We start from the raw sequence: 20,262 nt of genomic DNA on the forward strand, positions 1-20,262 counted from the left end.
AAAGTGCAAGTCACAGCTAGGACAACCTGATATAATCCAATATAATGTAATTTTAACCATTCTGAGATTCATAATCTAATACTAAAAAGAACTAGTATATCAACTCACCACACCTCTCGTCCCAAAGTTGTTTTTCTTTCTCCAAAAATATACTTTATTCATAAAATTTGTAAAAAAAAACTTAACAATTCAAACTTGACATTACATAAAATGCAATACAGATCAGTTTTTTTTTCAATACAGTACATGAGGTGCCTCATTACACTTGCCATTACAGGTTATATTTACAGTGTACATTTACACTTCATGTCAAACCTTCTCTGGCCCAAAGCAGCTTCACATAGAATGAATTACTCTGAAATTGTACAGACAAACGTGGCAGCAATTTGCATAAACAGCAATGATCAATTAATTTATTTTTGGTCTTGCTGGTATGCTGGCATAATGTTTGATCACGACACCGAGAGACCTCCTTCTCTTCAAATAGTGCCATGGGATAAGTGGCCTTCAAGGCAGCAGGATCATGTATTCTAGTACTAACTCTGTTTGAAGTCTGTACTGTTAAAATGCGGTATGTAAAAGCGCTGGTTGAATCGTCTTGTTAAGGATTTGCTGCCTTGGACTGCACTTACACTTAGAAACCAGGAAACGTTTTTGCCACACAAGTAGTTCCAATGTAACAAGAAAATATTGACCGAGGTATTTTAAAACGTACTGTAGTTTTCTGCATTGTACTGATCTGATTGGCGGTGGGGGTTGGTAGTAAAAATTTTTTTTTACAGATTTTTATGAATAAAGTATATTTTTTCGAAAAAAAAAGATGAGGGTTGGTAGTGGGCGAGCACATTCCCTTTGTGTCACTGAGATGACTGCGCTCAAACTTACCTCCCGATTTTTCTGTGAAGTTTGTAAAAGTTTGTTGTAGAATGTATAAGAACGCACCCCTCCCCCCTTTCCAAACTTCAAAAGGTGAACAAAAGCCGAACTGAAGACTTCTCTTATCCATTAAAGATCACTCGATCTACACACATGCACTGTTTACTGCCCACCTTCTGAATGGTTTCAGCTTCACTTGAGTGTGTTACTTCGTGTTTTGTGATTTATTGTGAAATATTGCTTTGCAATGCCACCAAACCGGCGCCCATGAGCACTTTTCGTTAGTGAAACATTTCTGAAATCCCGATCTCTCGCAGTTTGCCGCATGTGGAGTTTGGGAAATGCAAAGAGTTTTCAAAGGACAATTGCAGTCTGTAGCCCATTGTGCTGTTCTCCTCACTGGCTAATACGGAAAAGTTTGGGGGGGGGGGGTTTTGCCCACAGAACTGTTTAAGGGGACGAAGGGACCTTTTTTGTTTTGATTACGTCAGCAGGATTGGTCCATTCATATTTTCAAACTGAGCAATAAACAAGGCGGGCACCAGGACCGCTCGGAAGTCTGCATTTTGTGGTCGGACAAGCAGCGTTACTGGGAGGAAAGAAGCTGCTAAAGTGGCATTTTAGAGCGGGCTTTCCCGTCTGAGTCTGGAGCACATGAATTGGGCATCTGAGCCCTGCCCAGCTGCTTTAGGAACACATGTCTTTACAGCCTTTATCCCAAGTGAACTTTGTGACAGTAACCGTGATCCTGCCCAGTCTGGGAGGGCTGTATGAGGCGAGTGACCCTCTGCCGGAAATCTCCCACGTCCTGAGCCCGGCTCCCTCTATATTATGGTGCTGATCTCCCTCCTCCAGTCAGATGAAACCATCGCAAAGTTATCTCACAGTCTGCACAAGATGACAAGAAGACTTGGACGCAGTGGTTTGGCAACAAGACTGCAAATACTGTATGTTTTTATCAGCGTAACCGATGCCTTCGTAGCATCGGAAGACGGTGAGTTTTTTTAAACGTATTTTGGCTTTCAGTAACTTTTGTATGTTGCTTTTTCTGCTATTGTGTGTACAGGGCAACTCTCTTGCTATCGCGTCGTGCCCACTGCTATAGCTAATTCACTTTCAGCCATCCAGTGACCGTTACACCATCTGGCTCCTATTTGAATTAATCAAAATACATTAGGAACAAACTTTTCTCCTGTACATCACATCAGTTAGACAGTTTACTTGGTATCCCGGGAGATATGTATTGAATCGATGTGATTCGTGCCCTGGTAACTATGAACTAGACTGGCTTCCTGTCTGTTGGTTCATTTCCAGCATCCGATTGTTGACTGTTGAGGTTTTGATTGCCAGATCTAATAATTATTCTGTTCTCCCGTCTAGTCAGCATCGTATACAGAGCAAAGCAGTTCTGGTTTGTTACACTTAAGTGCGCTGAATCGGATATCTAATGATTTTAAGGCGCTAGAAGTTGGAAATGTTATCAGTCCAACTATTCTTATTTTGGTGATTGTCGAGTTAAGCAATAATAAAATTTGACAACTATTCAGCATTTTACTTGAAGAAGTAACAGGAGATTTAACAACAGAGTGGCTTTTATTGCACTTTTGGATGGGAATCAGTGTTTGAATACAATGTTTAGTGTACTTCACTAACACTCAATTAGCGTGAAATTAATACTCTTGCCTGTATCTAGACCTTTCCAATTACTTCTGTTATCTCAATGAAATGTCAGCATCTCTTCCATCTTCTTCCTTCAGTGTGTCACCAGCACTGATCCATACTTATGTGTACTAGTCACAAGAGACACGCCTCCAGACATCAGTGCAAAATGTCAGTTTTCTCTCCTAACTCTCTGCTTTAATGCTCCACGTGAAGGGCAACGTCCTTTTCTTATTCACCATAGTTAGAGAAATATTCGCTGATGTTTGAGCCCAGTTAAAGACTTATAACGTCTTCCAGTATTTGGTGAAGTTGCGAAATTGAACGCAAGACTGGTTGTACTTGCAGCTCAGCTTGGTTACCGAAGTCACTTCAAACATTCCTTGCGCATAGTGATGTATTAAGGGTTAGCAGGGACGAGATGGAGGTCTCCTATCTGTGGAATTACACAGGCTTCATCTTTTATCAAAAGCTAAATCAAAATATCATCCCATCCACAAGCTGGAGAGTCTATAAAATATCCCACGTTTCTTTCTTCAGGGCTTATCAACGACTTTGGCGTTTCATCTCGAAGGATAATTGCTTCCCCTGGTCAAGCTGCTGCAATAATCAGCTGATTATTTTTCATTTCAATGAAAATGATTGGAGCTAGGACTTAGAATTTCCTCTCCTTTTGGTCTGAGTAAAATTGTTCAAATAATTCCTCTCTAAAGCAGTATTCTGGACTTTGGCAATCTGCATGGTTCTGAATTGCTTGAACAGACCCCTTTGAAGAAGGCTCGGGTCCAATTAGAAACCATATAAATATGTTTTCAATACTTTGCATAAGGAAGCCACAGATAATGAAATATTTAATTTTAAACCATTGCCCAATTTCATTGGAAATATGATACTGTTAGTTGCATAGGCAATAATGGGAACTGATGAGCTGCTTTTATTTGTGAAGTGCAATTTGCTTTTCATTTCAATATCAGTGAGATTAGTAATGCCACTATCGCATGTGGTACTGGAGCTCCAGTGTGCTTTCTCACAGAATATTATGAATTTATTCTTCTGACTCTGAAAACACTGTGCTTTCAGCCTCTGTTGGGTTGGTTTGGGGAGATGCTGATAAGAGGACAGACACTTCCCTCAGGCAGGGGGTCATGTCAAAGGGAGTCACTGGGACTTCTATCTTTTGCTTACACGATGAGATGACAGAAGTCTTTGAGCAAGTCATTTGCTGGCCTTCCTAGCTAATAAATGATGTGCTTTTCCAGCATAGAGAAGGCAAATGTCTTCAGCGAGTGTATATCATTTGTATTCTTTTTACCATTATATGTTTACGAAGAGTTAATATTAACATTAATACCCATTTTCCTTTGGTCCCATTTCCATTGATTTTTAAGGAATGTTCTTTAAACACAGAATGATAGCAACATTGCCATGCCACTGGCTTGGGCAAGTTTTTGGGGAATATTGCCCTCTGTTAGTAGCAGTTTTGGTATAACTATGTTTGCCCTTTTAATGAGCACTTTATGAATGACCAAGATTTTGAAGTTACTGCACTGCACTGACAGAAGCAGTGGAGAATTTATGGTGGTGCAAGGGGATGGGGGCACTGCGAAACCCAACTATACTGGACATTTCCTCTCTTGCTTGACTTTAGCCCAACTGACAGACCATATCCGATTGCCACTGCCACACCCAAACTACTCATGGTCACTCAAAAGTGCACCAGTTACTCTATGTAATTATTGTTCCAACTCAAATGTCTGACTTCAGCAGAGGGTAGCTTATCATTTGGGCTGTAACACTCAACAGACTACTTTAATTCATTCCAGTGTGAGTGTTTTATCAATAATTTTAAAATTTGATATGAATAACATCATCAGCCGAACATAAATCTCTTAATTTGGAGATCCTAGATAAGTGTCAACTTTTTACAATAATTAATGAAGTACACATTCACTGAAATGAAATTAGTCTGTTCATTGTCCATCCAAATGCTATGAGTGGATACTTGAGGACTAGAATAACTATATGTTGTGGCTGATGTACATAAGGTTCAGTGAAAACTGAGTAGATTGGAATAGGGTAGGTCTTCTCCTGGGAGTTAGATTGGGTTGAGCAGCTAGTGTTTGAGTCTGGCAGTGGAGTCATCCCTTACATCCCCACTGAGTGTGTATTTATACCATATGTGGGATATACCATATGTAGCAATCACAGGTCCATTTGAGTCTCAAAGCCATTTCTTTTCCACGTTCAGGCAGTAATACCTTACTTGTACTGCTTGGCTGTGATTTGGACTGTCAGGTTGGGTGAGAGAAGTTTGCCTTTGTGCTTGCGTGCATGTGCAGTACTCTGCTGCCTGTCTATAATTTAAAATGTTTTGCGAGCACAAGGAGGAGTGTTCATGGCCTCATACATTTAAATATGGTGCGGGTTATATCTTCAGTGTTCAAGAGGTACCATTGACAATTTGGAGTTGATGTTAACCTTCCCACGAGAGGCAGGTGAGGGTTTGGGGGAGGCAGAGAGAGTTAAAATAAAAAGAAATTGGGGAACCTGTTCCCAAGCCACAGTGCATGAGAGTGATGTAGGTTTTACCGTGGGTGGACTGTGAGACCTGCATATGTGCTGCCTTGAAGAGATGGGATATTTTATTGTAATATTTAAATCAGTTTGTGAGCCCCATTTAAATTTAACAGTTGTCATCCGAGTTTCCCAGCAGCAAATTAGGGACAGGAGAATCCAACTGCAGAAGGTAAGTGAGTTTTAGAGCACTACTAGTGGGCCATGAGGAGCAGCAGTGATTCCTCCTGACCCCTTGAACAAACGATTGCATTCTCTCCTCACTTGTGCGATTGGCGACGTCTCCCTCCCATCCCCCCTCAAATCCTCGTTTGCCAGCTTGTCCTGCCCTGCAGTCTGCCAACCTTCCCTGCCTCCACTCCAACCCCCAATCTGACAGCCCCTCCAGCCACCCCTCAATCCTCAATCTCCAGCCTGCTATGGAATCTGCATCTACAGCAATCCTGGAGCCCACAACCCAAGCCTGCATTTCTGACCAGGCCTGCGACCTTCCAGCATTCTGCAGCCACACCGCCCCCCACCCCCTCCTAGACTCACATACACACACACAGCCACACACTCCAACCCTCTAACTCGCGCACAAATTCTAGACTACACTCCAGTGCACCACTGAGGGAGTGCAGTACTGTTAGAGGTGCCATCGTTCAGATGAGACATTAAACCAAGGCCCCGTTTTCCTTCTCAGGTAGATGTAAAAGATTGCGTGACGCTATTTCAAAGAGGAGCAGGGGAGTTATTCCTGGTCTCCTGGCCAATATATAAATATGATTAAAAAACAGATCAGAAAATTCTGGAAATGCACAGCAGGTCAGGCAGCATCTGTGGAGAGAGAAACAGAGTTAAAATGCTTCAGGTCTGTTCTGATGAAAGGTCTGATGAAAGACCTGAAACGTTAACTCTGTTTCGAGAGAGATGCTGCGAGATTTGCTGAGTATTTCCAGCACTTTCTGTTTTTGTTTCAGATTTCCAGTATCTGCAGTAAAAAAAAATCTGGTCATTATCACGTTGCAAATTGTGGGATTTTCTATGTGCATTTCTGACATTACAACAGTGAGTACATTTTGAAAGTGCTTAATTGGCTGTAAAGCGTTTTGGGATGCCCTGAGGTCACAAAAAGCACCATATAAATGTAGTCCTTCTTTGTTATTTGTAAACATAGTTTGACAACATACTAGGGCTATGCTCCAGTGTCAAACCCAAGTGGTGAGTGACTGCCCTTCTTTGGAGTGGTGGTGATGGGAGGAGTGATGAAAGCTCACAATGCTCCCCCCTCAAAATGGGTGGGTACCTAACTTCAAAGTTGAGATTGTAATTGTTGTAACTGCAACTCTCTTTACTCAGAGGAGAACCCGCTACCACTTGAAGCAAATAGCATAGATGCATTTATTGGAAAGCTAAATAAGTACATGACAGAGAAAATAATAGAAGGATATGTTGATAGGGTGAGAAGAAGTAAGGTTCCTCCTTGTCCTAGCCCTGAACTTGTATCTTTTTCTAGTTTCTCTCCTATCTCCCCTCATGCCCTCTCCGAGTTCATCTTGTCCATGAGACCCACCTCCTGCTGTCTTGACCCTATTCTCACTAAACTGCTGACCACTCGACATCCCCCCTTGGCTCTCATGTTAGCTGATATTATTAATGGTTCCGCCTCCTTAGCAACTGTCTCCCTCTCCTTCAAATCTGACATCATCAGCCCCTCCTCAAAATAGCAACTCTTGAACCCCTCCGTTCTTGTAAACTAACACCTCGGGCTGAATTTTATTAGCGCGCCACAAATTGGGGTGGCGTGCTTTGAAGTTAGCGGTCTTCAGGCACAGTTGTGCTGTTGCTGAACCCCCATGATATTTCGCGCGGGGGCTCATTTAAATGGAGGGGGCAGAGCAGCTCATTTAAATGGAGGGGGCAGAGCAGCTGCCCCTGATGATGTACAGGGGGCGGCCATTCCGTTCCCAGCAACTGCACCCGGCACCACCGCGCAGGCGCGTCGACATTTTTAAAGGGCTTCAAGCCCTGCAGTTTTATTTAAATTTTTAAAGGTTCCGCTGGACAAAAACTGAACATAAAATTTTATTTAAATTTCACAACCCCGCACTAAGTTCACCATAAATCAAATGACCTATCCTCCCTGAAAACCACTTTTTAATATGCCAACCTATCACCCCCACCCCCCACCTTCAGCACCTATGACCCTCAACCCCTTCCCACTATCCCTCCAACCAATAGTCCCCCCCGGTCCCCACCCCACCCTGAAATTTTCACTCCTGCCCCCTCCAAACGGAGTTCCGAAGGCACAGGATGTCCGGCTGATGGCCGTAGGATCGATGTGGGACGGCCACCGGGACGAGGTAAATTGATTTAAATTTATTTCCATTGATTTTCATATGTAAATGAAGGCCCCGCCACTCGGCGGCCGGGGGAGTGGGGGCCGCACCGAGGCCTCACAGCTGCCGGCAAAATGCGGCGAGCTCTTCTCGGCATCGAGGGTTGTGGCAGGCCTCTCCCAGAGGAATTTTCTGGGCCCCCTGCCACGGCCCCCGACGCCGGAGGCCTCATAAAATTCAGCTCCTCATCTCCAACCTCCCTTTCCTCTCCAAGTCCTTGATCGCGTTGTCATCTCCCAAACCTATGCCCATCTTTCTTGGAAATCCATGTTTGAGTCCCTCCAATATGGTTTCCGCCCCATCACAGTACTGAAACAGCTCTTAACACGGTCACAAATCCTATGTGACTGTGGCAAAATCCCTCCTCATTCTTTTTGATCTGTCTGCAGCCTTTGACATGGTTGATCACACAACTCTCCTCCAACACCTCTCCACTGTTGTCCAACTAGGTGGGACTGCTGTCATCTGGTTCCATTCATAACTGTCTAATTGTAGCAAGAGAATCACCTCCAATAGCTTTTCTTCCCACTCCCACCCTGCTCTCTCTGGTGTCCCCCAAGGATCTATCCTCCTTTTTTTCATCTACATGCTGCCCCTTGGCAACATCATCTGAATACACAATGTTAGTTCCAACATGTATGCTGACAAACCCCCGCTCTACACCACCGCCACCTCTCTTGACCCCTCCACGGTCTCTAAGTTCAGTCCTCACCACAAACTCCGTTCCCTCACCACCAATTTCACTTCTCTCCCTGACCACTGTCTGAGGCTCAACCAAACTGTTTGTAGCCTTGGTGTCATATTTGACACAGTGAAGAGCTTCTGACCACATATCCGTGCCATCACTAACACTGCCTATTTCTACCTCCATGACACGCCTGATTCTGCCCCTTCCTCAGCTGTTCTGCTAAAATCCTCATCCATGCCTTTGTTACCTCTAGACTTTATTTTCCAATTCACTCTTGGCCGGTTTCCCATGTCATACCTTCCATAAACCTGAGGACATCCAAAACTCCGTTGCTTGTGTCCTGACTCACATCTAGTCCCGTTTATCTATCACCCCTGTGCTTGCTGACCTACACTGGCTTCTGGTCAATCAACAGCTCAATTTTAAAATTCTCATCCTTGTTTTCAAATCCCTCCATGGCCTTGGCCCTCCCTATATCTAATCTGCTTTAGCCCCACAACCCTCCGAGATAGCTACACTCCTCTAATTCTGGCCTCTTGAGCTTCCTCGATTTTAGTTACTCAATCATTTGCTGCCCTGTCTTCAGCTGCCTGGGCTCGAAGCTGTGGAATTCCCTCCCTAAATGTCTTCATGTCTTTGTCCTCCTTTAAGATGCTCCTTAAAACCTACCTCTTTAACCAAGCCTTTGGTCATCTGCCCTAATATTGCTTTATGTGACTCGGTGTCACATTTTATTTTATAATGCTCCAGTGAAGCACCTTGGGATGTTTTATTACATTAAGGGCGCTATATAAATGCAAGGTGTTGTTATTGTTGTGGTAGGAGGAGGCTCTGTGGAGCATAAAACTGGCATCAACCTGTTGAGCTGAATGGTCTGGGTGTGCTGTAAAATACTAGACCATTTTATGTAAATGCATTTGTATAAGGATTATTATGGGCTGACTTCGAAGTGCAAAATATTCAACCGGCCTTTCTAATATTAAATTAGCATTGAAAGGGAGGAGGTATTAGCAGTTTTAGCGGGCTTAAAAGTGGATAAATTCTCAGGCCCAGATGGGATGTATCCCAGGCTGCTATGTGAGACAAGGGAGCAGATTGCAGGGGCTTGGACACAAATTTTCGGCCACAGGAGAGGTGCCAGAGAACTGGAGGACAGCGAATGTGATACCATTATTCAAGAAGGGTAGCAAGGATAAAGCAGGTAATTACAGGTCAGTGTGTCTAACATCAGTTGTAGGGAAACTATTGGAAAAAAATCTGAGAGACAGGATTTATCTCCATTTGGAGAGGCAGGGATTAATCAAGGATTGTCAGCATGGCTTTGTCAGGGGGAGCTCATGTCTAACAAATTTGATTGAATTTTTCGAGGATGTGACGAGGTGTGTAGTGAGGGTAAAGCAGTTGATGTAGTCTACATGTACTTCAGTAAGGCTTTTCATAAGGTCCCGCATGGGAGATTGGTCAAGAAGGTAGGAGCCCATGGGATCCAGCGCAATTTGGCAAATTGGATCCAAAATTGGCTTAGTGGCAGAAGGCAGAGGGTAATGGTCGAGGGTTGTTTTTGCGCTTGGAAGCCTGTGACCAGTAGTTTACCGCAGGGATCAGTGCTGGGACCCTTGCTATTTGTAGTGTATATTAATAATTTAGACATGAATATAGGAGGTATGATCAGTAAGTTCGCAGATGTCACGAAAATTGGTGATATCGTAAATAATGAGGAAGAAAGCCTTAGATTACAGGACGATATAGAAGGGCTGGTAAGATGGGCGGAGCAGTGGCAAATGGAATTTAATCCTGAGAAGTGTGAGGTGATGTACTTTGGGAGGACTAACAAGGCAAGGGAATATACAATGGATGGTAGGACCCTAGGAAGTACAGAGGGTCAGAGGGATCTTGGTGTACTTGACCATGGATCACTGAAGGCAGCAGCACAGGTAGATAAGGTAGTTAGGAAGGCATGTGAGATGCTTGCCTCTATTAGCCGAGGCATAGAATATAAGAGCAGGGAGGTTACGATGGAGCTGTATAGAATGCTAGTTAGGCCACTGCTGGAGTACTGTGTACAGTTCTGGTCGCCACACTATAGGAAGGATGTGATTGCATTGGAGAGGGTGCAGAGGAGATTCACCAGGATGTTGCCTGGGCTGGAGCATTTCAGCTATGAAGAGAGAATAGATAGGCTAGGGTTGTTTTCCTTAGAGCAGAGAAGGCTGAGGGGGGTCCTGATTGAGGTATACAAAATTATGAGGGGCATACATAGGGTAAATAGGAAGAAATTTTTTCCCTTAGCGGAGGTGTCAATAACCAGGGGGCATTTAAGGTAAGTTAAGGGGCAGGAGGTTTAGAGGGGAATTGAGGAAAAATGTTTTCACCCGGAGGGTGGTTGGAATGTGGAATACACTGCCTGACGGGTTCGTAGAGGCAGGAGCCCTCACAACATTTAAGAAGTATTTAGATGAGCACTTGAAACGCCATAGCATACAATGCTATGGGCCAAGTGCTGGAAAATGGAATTAGAATAGATAGGTGCTTGATGGACAGCATGGACACGATGGGCCGAAGGGCCTGTTTCTGTGCTGTATAACTCTATGACTCTAATAGTGTATCCAAATCCCAGTCAGCAAATCAAAGTTTCAAGTAGAATAGCAAAATATCTGTAAATCATCAGTTTCACACTACACAACAGGATTAACTACATTTTCTCTTTTATGCTAGTTAATCAGCTTAGTAGCTTTTGAAGCAGTAAGAGCATTACAAGTGACATACCCTGATCAGCCATTTTTCTTTCATTAATACTAAAGTATTAGTTTGTTTTGCATGAAAAACAACAAATGTAAAATCAGGAGAGCTCATCATTGTTATGCTGTTCAAGACAGGGTACTAAAATGCTCAGTTGAGAAAGGAGGAAGAATATTCCCTACTCGGTTCAACCGGCTGAAAGAGTTGAATGAACAATGGAGTAATTTACAGCATCGAGTCCATGCCAGCTCTCTGTGGAGCAATCCAGTCCCAATCCCCCGCTTGATCCCCACAGCCCTGCAAGTTTATATCCTAGGGAATCGCCATTGGCCAGAAACTTAATTGGACCAGCCACATAATTGCCCTGGCTACTAGTACAGGTCAGAGGCTGGGTACTCTACAGTAAGTGGCTCATCTCCTGGCCTACAAGGCACAAGTGTGATGGAATACGATCAACTTGCTTGGATGGATGGAGCTACAACAATATTGAAGCAACTCAACACCATCCAGGACAAAGCAATGAGAAGGAGGTGGCGTAGTGATAATGTCACTGGACTAGTAATCCAGAGGTCCAGACTAGGGCAGGTATTGGGGGTATTTTTAGTTTCAACAATGGATGTTAATTTACCTTCCCCATCCTGTTTGCCCTTGTAATACGTCTCAGTAATTGCAATATGTAATCAGCACTCACTCTTTAACCATAAATATTGTGAAACAAAAGTATGGGTCAGACAAAAGTGAGACGAACTATATTACAATATATTACAGTAAGTAATTACATTTAAAAAAGTGCTATTTCCAAAATACAGGTGAAATGCCCGGAATCCCATGTTCTAAAGTAGTATTAAACCTATTCAGTCACTGATACCATGGTTCTGCATTTTAAGCACTTTTTATGTAGATGCAATTTATGCAAAATGTAAGGCTCGCATGACTTTTATTGCATTATATTATAGCCCAAAATTGTCACAAAAATTACTTGTCTGTTATCAGTCTATCAGCATTCCCATTTATTTATATAAACTTAACCAACAAATCACTGGCATAGGAATACACTGTAGCTCAAAGTAATTCATATCGCTATAGATCATTTAACATTTCATCGCTTTAGTAAAATAAATAATAGTACATTTTATTGCAAAGGATGAATTAGGGACAAATTTAAAATGCAGAATACACAAAAATGAAAATACTCAAGAAGCACAGTGAAACTTTTTTGAATTTAATAGAAATATTAAAGAATTAAAATTAATTTGTACTGCATAGTTCAAAGAGATTTCTACAAACTTTTACATCAAGGCAGCACACAACCATTATTGGAAATGAATAAGACAGTAATAATTGAAAAAGTTCGCAATTTTTTTTGGCTTTTGAAGAAGGAACTATCCTTTTACATTTGTTAAGATTATAATATGTTTCTGAGCATCCATAAATATGCAATATTAAGCTTGTTGCATTGTGACTTAGAATGTTTTACATAAGTCAGTCCTTTGTTCCTCTACTCCTGCTTAAGCTGTCCATCCAAGGAGTCTTCTCATAACTTAGATCCTTATAGATTATGTTCAAAGCTTTTGGATCAACTCCAGATGTGCTAGATGTTAAACTAAAATACCAAAGCTGGCAAACATGTTGTGCAGAGTCTAATCACGTTTTTGAAGAATAATAAATCATCAGTATTAGAACTAACCCGCTCTAAGAAAATAAAATAAATTATTCTCTTTCTAGCCTTTTCATATATAGCTTTCTATACTTCATTTATATAGCTCTTAAAAGGGAAATAGTCTCAACTAGTGCACCAGCTACTGTTTATCTTGGAATTTGAAAATGATTAAATGTATTTTTACAAGAAAAGTAGCCCCAAATTCTTGAATATTTTGAAGAATACTGCAAATACTTAGCATTTTACATTATTTTCTGGTTAAAGTTTCTTGATGTGATCTTGAAAAATGTATATTATTGAACTTTCTTTGCCTAATTTTTCTACAAAATGAGCAATGTATTGTTGAAGATCCTTAAAATATTGTTTGCTTGTTTTTCCTGTTTCTGTTTACTGCCAGTATTTCCCCCTTACCAATCTGAACTTGTTGATTCATTGCTGGGTTGTGGTTCCGAAGGTGCTCTCCAGTATTTCATCCAAGTGGTCATTTCTTCATGTACCTAAATCATGCCTACAAACTACTTTTGTGTGAGGGTATCACAGTCGAGCATAAGCCTGTCCGCAACAAATATCCACACTTGTATTTCCAACAGAGATCAGTCAATTGCAAGCAGCAGTGGAATCCTGATTAATTTTCTCCACTCTACCCCCGGATCGCTAAGATCATTTGTAGTGTCCCCTCATCATTCTGGTTGAGATCATCAAATTCAGCATACACAGTGACCAAACCTGCAATCTTCCAGGGCCTAGAGTTTCTGCATGATTATCAATCTGGGCAGCATCAAACCAAATAGTAGAATTTTGAGAGTGAGCATCCGCGTATTTGCATGAGTTCAACGTTTCCTTTTCCCAAGACAATCCCCACGCACAAAACTCGCCATGCCCCCAGGTCAGAAAGGTGGGTTTCTGCCAATTGTGGTTGTTCAGTTGGGGGTGTTCATCACGTTATGTCCATATTCTCAGGCGCACAAGCACCCATGGTCACATGAATCCAGCATTAGTCACCTAACCAGCAGTCAATTGAAGCCACTGACCAGGTCTGCCCTGCTGCAACAGAAATAATTAATTGGTTTGAAAAGTTTTTTCTTTACCTTTTATACCACCCCACCCTAGTACCTTGAGGCCCCATTGACCCTGTTACAATCAGAAATCAACTTTTTTCAAATATGCTGCTTCATTGCACTGATTCGTGGAAGACTTTACGTTTGGCTTTATAGAAGCATATAAATTGAATCATAGGAAGTTTAAGGCACAAAAAGAGGCCACTTGGCCCATTGTATCTGTGCTGGCCAAAAAACGATCCACCCATTCGAATCCCACATTCCAGCGTTTTGTCCGTAGCCCTGCAGCTTACGGCACTTAAAGTGCATATCCAGACTCCTTTAGAATGAGTTGAGGGCTTCTGCCTCAACTATGCTTACAGGCAGTGAGTTCCAGATACCCACCATCATCTGCGTGAAACAATGTTTCCTCATTATGCTATTGAGTTTGCACAGAAATTTGAAAGTGCAACTCCACCTTGTTAAAATTAGCTGTATCGAGCACATTCTAGGTGCATGTTTATAATTGCATCTCTAGTGGAAACTCCAGGCCCACGTTTTTATTGCTTGGACTGACTGTCTTGACCAACTGGGCCATCAATCAGCTCCAATTTTAAAATGTTATGTAGGCCACTTTTATATCTATGCAATGGTTTGTTTTACTTAGTGAATTCACACAGTCGCTCAAAATTCCCTTTAAAATCATATCCAGCTGAAAATGATTTAAATCTACAAAATTATTCGGTTTACATGAGCATTTGATGTTCTCAGGGTTTACTTTAGCCACAAATCTAAGGCAGGAAATTAAAATGCAAAAATATGTGTTGAAAACACTTGGACTTATTTTATTCTTCATGTGGGCAGCTTGGCTCAGTTGGAATACTGTCTCTGAGTCAGAATATTGTGAGTTGAAATCCCACTCCAGACCTTGAGCATATACAATTGGTTGAAGGAGTGTCACATTGTTGGGGGTGTCATCCTTTGGGTGAGACATTAAACCTCGGCCCCATTTGCTTGTTCAGGCAGATGTAAAAGATTCTATAGCACCATTTGGAGAAGAGCAAAAACAGAAAACGTTGGAAGTATTCAACAGGCCTGTCAGCATCAGTGGAGACAAACAGAGGGTTGAATTTTACAGACCGCCCCCCCCACAACGTCGGGAATTGTGGCGGAGGGCGGGTGGGGGGGCTGGAAAATGCCTCCAGGAGAGGTCCGCCACTGACCTCAACACCAGGAAGGCCTGGCCGAATATTACCACCGGCGGCAATGCCTCGTGGCAGCCCCCACGCCACTCGGCAACGGGAGCCCAATTTAAATATTTAAATTTATGTAAATAAATTAATTGATTACTGTTACGCTCTCGCCGTTGGTTCTGATGTGATCTTCGTGGCAGTGGCTGGCACTCCCGCATCTTCGGATCCTGGTCCGGGGAACCGAGACAGAACACTGGTGGGTGGAGCTGGTAGGTTTCTCAGTGCAGGAGGTGGGGGAGCGGGGTCAAAGTAGTATCATTGGTGTAGGGGATGGTGGGAAGGATTATAGTTTAAAGTTTATGCACTTTCGGTGGGGGTGGAAGGTCAAGTGGACAAGGTAAGTGTTTTGGGGGAGAGAGGGAAAGTAATTAATTATATAGTTATTGGGGGGTGGGAGAGGAGCAAAATAAATGTTTTTTATTTTTTTCCTTCAATCTCATTTTAAATATTTAAATTGAAATGTAGGGCTCAAAGCCCTTTAAAAATGGCTTCAGCGCCTGCACAAAGGCAGCTGACGCCATTGCTGGGGATGGACAGCCCGCCCCCTTCACGGCATCGAGGTGGGCAGTCCACCTGGCTATTTAAATGAGCCACCACGCTATTCAGCAACATGTGGCCCACGTGGGTGGCGATCATTGTTTTCGCCCGCCGCCAATTTTGGTGGCAAGACAATAAATTTCAGCCCAGAGGTAACGGTTCAGGCTGATAACCTTTAAGATTTTCAGCATCCACAGTATTCTGTTTTTGTATTGGAATTCTCCTAGTGTCCTGGTTAACATTCTTCAACGAATTTCACTGGCAAAATCAGATTAACTGGTCCTTCATCTCATTTGCTGTTTGTGTGGTCCTGTTGTGTGCAAATTGACTGCCACATTTCTTCACATAATAACAGTCACCACATTTCAAAAAGTAATTCATTGGATGTGAAGTATTTCAGGATGTTTTGATGAATGTGTTGAAGGTGCTTTATAATGCAAGTACTTTCTCTTTTCTAATATACTTGCATTTATAAAGCACCTTGTTGAGATGTCTGAGACCACAGTGAACTACATTTGAAAGGCATGATAGTAGTTATTTGAAAAACCTAAATGAAGTTAGTACTGCCTGTGGTTCTAAACAGACAACAGTGCAAGAATTATATATACATTTCTGTTCCTGCTAAACATCTACCATAAACAAAATAAATTGTCTTATCTGTTCCAGTGTCTTAAACAGCTGCTTTTTGCGGTGGGCTTCAAATTTGACAATCATTTATTGATCCAGGCTTACTGAGGGGAACCGTTAGAGATAAGAAAATGGAGCTGGTATCTAAACATTTTAAAACCACATATTTCTATTTGGTAAAAAGATAAAGCTTTGACATACCGAGTACCTCTATCCTTCTAAAGTAGGAACCTTAGATGGTCTGTTTGTTAAATAATTTAAACAGTCATCTGCCAAATGTAACCTGAAAAGGAGTGCCCACATCACTGGGGGGAGAAGTTTTTTTTGGGGGTGAAAAGAATGTTTATTCTATGGACAACTTGAAAATATTATTTATCAAAACCATGTCATAACCATGAAATACCATCTATCTTATATTAAAAGATCACTTCCCAAAAATCCTCCATGAATGTAAAGCTCCCAAAAGTCATTTTATCCAAATAACATCAACCAAACATAAATTCTTATTGCAATTTTGCTAGCCTGTCAGTTAGCAGAATCAGTAATAAATGTTAATCCTATACCATGATTCCTGTGTAATTTCTAAATGATGAAACATGGCTGCCCACAATGTACATACAAATTAATTGTACAAACTAAAATGCTATTTCCTTAACTAGAAGGTGGTAGTTAACTTTACAGTTATGTATCATAAGCAAGTTTAGCTTTAAAATAATTAAAATATGTGTATCTGTAATTTTTACTGTAAAAAATAATGGGAAACAGATTTCCTACTATCTGTCTCGTTATTATCCTCAAATCTTACTACTGAAGAAATTGTTTGCAGCTTTTCATCTGGAAATTTGGCAGCAGTAATAAATTAACCTACTCTGTGTACATCATTTTTTTTCTAAGTGAGTTTAAAATTTGAATATTAGTGATAAGAGAATGTAACAATTACCAATAATGGTAACTTGTTTGAGAATAAGAAAACAATACCCCAGATTGTTTGGGATAGTCCTGGTTTGGTTCAGCCTGTCACAATGTCCCCAAAAGTAGTTTGAAACTAAATAGAGGAAATAAATATTTTGTTTATCCCTGTAACATACATTAGGAATTCATTAAATAATGCCAAACGGATGGGTTTAATGATGCACATATTCTTTTGTGAATTAGTTGCAGTTCAGCTGCCAGCATTGGGGTGTACAAATTACATATTGTCTTATGTGTATTTAGACTCTCTATTCCAACAAATTATTGAAAAAACCTATTAAGTTTCATGCATGTCTTGATTTTAGACACAGTAAATGTAGTTAATTTAGTTTATAACGTGGAACAATTTACTCACTGTCACTAGAATGTGACCATCGCTGGAGCAATCCAAGGTCATAGGGTAACACCTGCAAGGAAGTCTTTAGGTACGTATTGCTGTCATAAACAGTTACGATGTGGTGGGTTGCTCTTAATTAAGTCTTGGAAACTAACTGTGTTTAGCGATACATGAGTAACTGCTTATGAAAATTCTGCTATGTGTATTTTCCAATCAGCCTGGACGTTATACTAGTCTAGTAAAGGATTGAGAAGTCCTTTTATATCTCCAAAAACTTTCAGAATTTTTGTTCCCATATATGGCATGCTCCTTTAATTGCATTCACCCCCTTAAATTTTATTCAATGCAATTTTCCACTCCCACTATTAATGTGATCTTAACACCCATATAAATGTGTGCATGGAGCTATGCTATTGAATTGGATACAGGTAATTGCGAGCAAACAGCACACTTCCATTTGAATCTGATTAAAATCTGCCAACTGCCTTTCTGGTGTGAACTATACCAATAGCAAAGAAAATCTAGCTGAGTCTCAGCAGACTATTCTACTATTGAATAAGAACAGTCAAGACCAATTTTGTCCTCAGCTAACATGCACACCTTACAACTGGGGTCAACTAAATAACAATAGAAGTAGGAACCTTGCCTGATTTTTCTCCTGGCCAACAAAGACAAACATAATACCAATGTCCCTGCTGAGATCATCTAACTAACTCAGCATTGACCTGGGACCTTCTTGTCTGTATGTCTTAGTGATAGAACAAATGGTGTGCTTAGCAACTGATATACTCTGCTACCATTTTTATGGCAGCGTATTGTATGAGAAGAAACATAATGAGTTTATCATGATTATCACAGTACAGCGTAAAGGCCAGCAGCACCATTCACATTGTAGCTATGGTACTCTAATAATAATATTCAGTATTAAAGAGACCTATAGGATAAATACATAAGAACGTAAGAACATAAATAGCAGCAGGAGTAGGCCATTCAGCCCTTCAAGCTTGCTCTGCCATTCAATAAGATCATGGCTGATTACCTACCTCATGGAGTAACGAAGTAATTGCTACCTTTATTTTTTTGAACAGATCACTTATGTAAGTTGTGGTCTGTACTGGCAGGTCATTGTTACATCTAGGTCACTATGAAGACATGTTTACTTATTATGTTTGCAATTAAATCCATAAATTGCATTTTATAATAAGGTTATACAGGAAAGCCCATAGGCCTTTTCCAAATCAGTTGTGTAATCATATTTCCCTTGTGATTGGATTAAGCATTATAACTGTGCTCAGAGATAAAAAATGTTTTGGTTTATTAATTTGCTTTGCTCGTATGGTTTATGTTTGCATTTCAGTCATTTTGTAGGCTGATCAGATACAAGATATTTAGAAGGTTGGTGATCTTCAGCTAGTAAAACTTTGAAAGCCAGTTACAATTTGGGGCAATTTGTTACTCAAGGAAGTGTTCACTGGATAGTTTGGTTGTTCAAAGGTAATAGCTGCATGCCTTGGTAAATGGACAACAGTTAATGCAGAGTGCTGGACATATTACCAACAGTATCATTGTTGAGCCCATAATGAAACTGGTTCACTTTAAACTCTGAGCTTTTTCATTATTTTCCTTGTGGTAACCCTGGTTCAGTGGTAGCACTCTTGCTTCTGTGTCAGAAGGTTATGAGTACTAACCCCACTCCAGAGACTGCAACACAACATTTCGGCTGACACTGTTTAGAGCTGCTGTCTTTCAGTTGAGATATTAAACTGAGGCCCCATCTGCCCTTTCAGGTGAATGGAAAACATCCCATGAAGAAACTATATGAAAAAGGGTAGGGAGTTCTCTGGCTGTCCATCCCTCTCCCTGGCCACTGTCTGAGGCTGAACTAGACCATTTACATCCTTAGTGTCCTATTTGACCCTGAGATGAGCTTCTGCCCACATATCCGTCACTGACTTATGCGTCATGCTGCAGGATGAGCTATGACCCATGGGCTTTGGTTGACATCCAATGCAGTGGCCCTAAAGATCACCGTTGCACTCAACTTTTATGCATCCAATCTTTCCAGGGATCCACTGGGGACATGTGTGGGTTCTCCCAGGCAGCAACCCACTGCTGCATCAAGGACCAATGCCTTGTTCAAGAGGGCCAGTGACTATGTGCAGTACTGGACTGACCCTGACAGTCAGGCAGAGAGGGCCATCAGTTTCAGAGCCATCGCTGGATTCCCCTAGGTTCAAGGTGTCATTGATTGTACGCAAGTGGCCATGAAGGCTCCCACAGAGCAGCAAGTGGGCTTCATCAATTATGTGCCTGCTTCCCAGGAAGCAGCCACGACGCCTACATACTTTGGCAGTCTCACATGCCACAGTTTTTCCGACCCTCCGATTGCCTTTTGGGATGGATTTTAAGGGGCATGGGGTACCCATTGAAGACATGGGTACTGAAATCTGTGAGGAACCCTCGCACTGCAGCAGAGGAGAGGTACAACACCTGCCACAGGTCCACTTGAGCGACCATCGAGCAGGCCTTTGGGTTGCTGGAGATGAGATTCCGGTGCCTCGATCAATCCGGTGGAGCCCTGCAGTATGCCCTAGCAAGGATCTCGTTTATTGTGGTGGTCTGCTGTGTGCTGCACAAGCTAGCACTGCAGAAGGGGGAGACCTTGCATCAAGAGGACACGATTGAACGCCACTGCTCTTCCGCCAAGGAGGATGTAAAGGAGGATGCTGAGCAGACAGCCTAGGATGTTGAAGCCTTTGAACTGGAGGCGAGGGCCATTGTTATGATCCCCATGGAGATCACAAACCAAACAAATCTAATCCACCGACCAACCCCAATTTACAAAAAAAAGATTTCACTTATTTAAATTTTATTTGAACACTCAAACCAAAATCAACAAAAATTAAACAAGAACTGACAGTT

The 20,262-nt window shown here is 41.7% G+C and overlaps 1 protein-coding gene across 2 annotated transcripts in view; it reads left to right on the top strand.

Annotated features, from left to right (window-relative positions):
- The first annotated feature begins 1,488 nt into the window (after positions 1–1,488).
- Positions 1,489–20,262, top strand: part of adam12 (ADAM metallopeptidase domain 12) — a 378,401-nt gene continuing 359,627 nt past the window's right edge. For both annotated transcript variants that reach the window (XM_068052744.1, XM_068052745.1), the window contains exon 1: positions 1,489–1,870. In XM_068052744.1, coding sequence (XP_067908845.1) covers positions 1,708–1,870 — 163 coding nt within the window. In that variant the 5' untranslated portion in view covers positions 1,489–1,707. The remainder of the gene's footprint in view (positions 1,871–20,262) is intronic.

This window comes from Heterodontus francisci, chromosome 20 (genome assembly GCF_036365525.1).
Source record: "Heterodontus francisci isolate sHetFra1 chromosome 20, sHetFra1.hap1, whole genome shotgun sequence".
NCBI lineage: Eukaryota > Metazoa > Chordata > Chondrichthyes > Heterodontiformes > Heterodontidae > Heterodontus > Heterodontus francisci.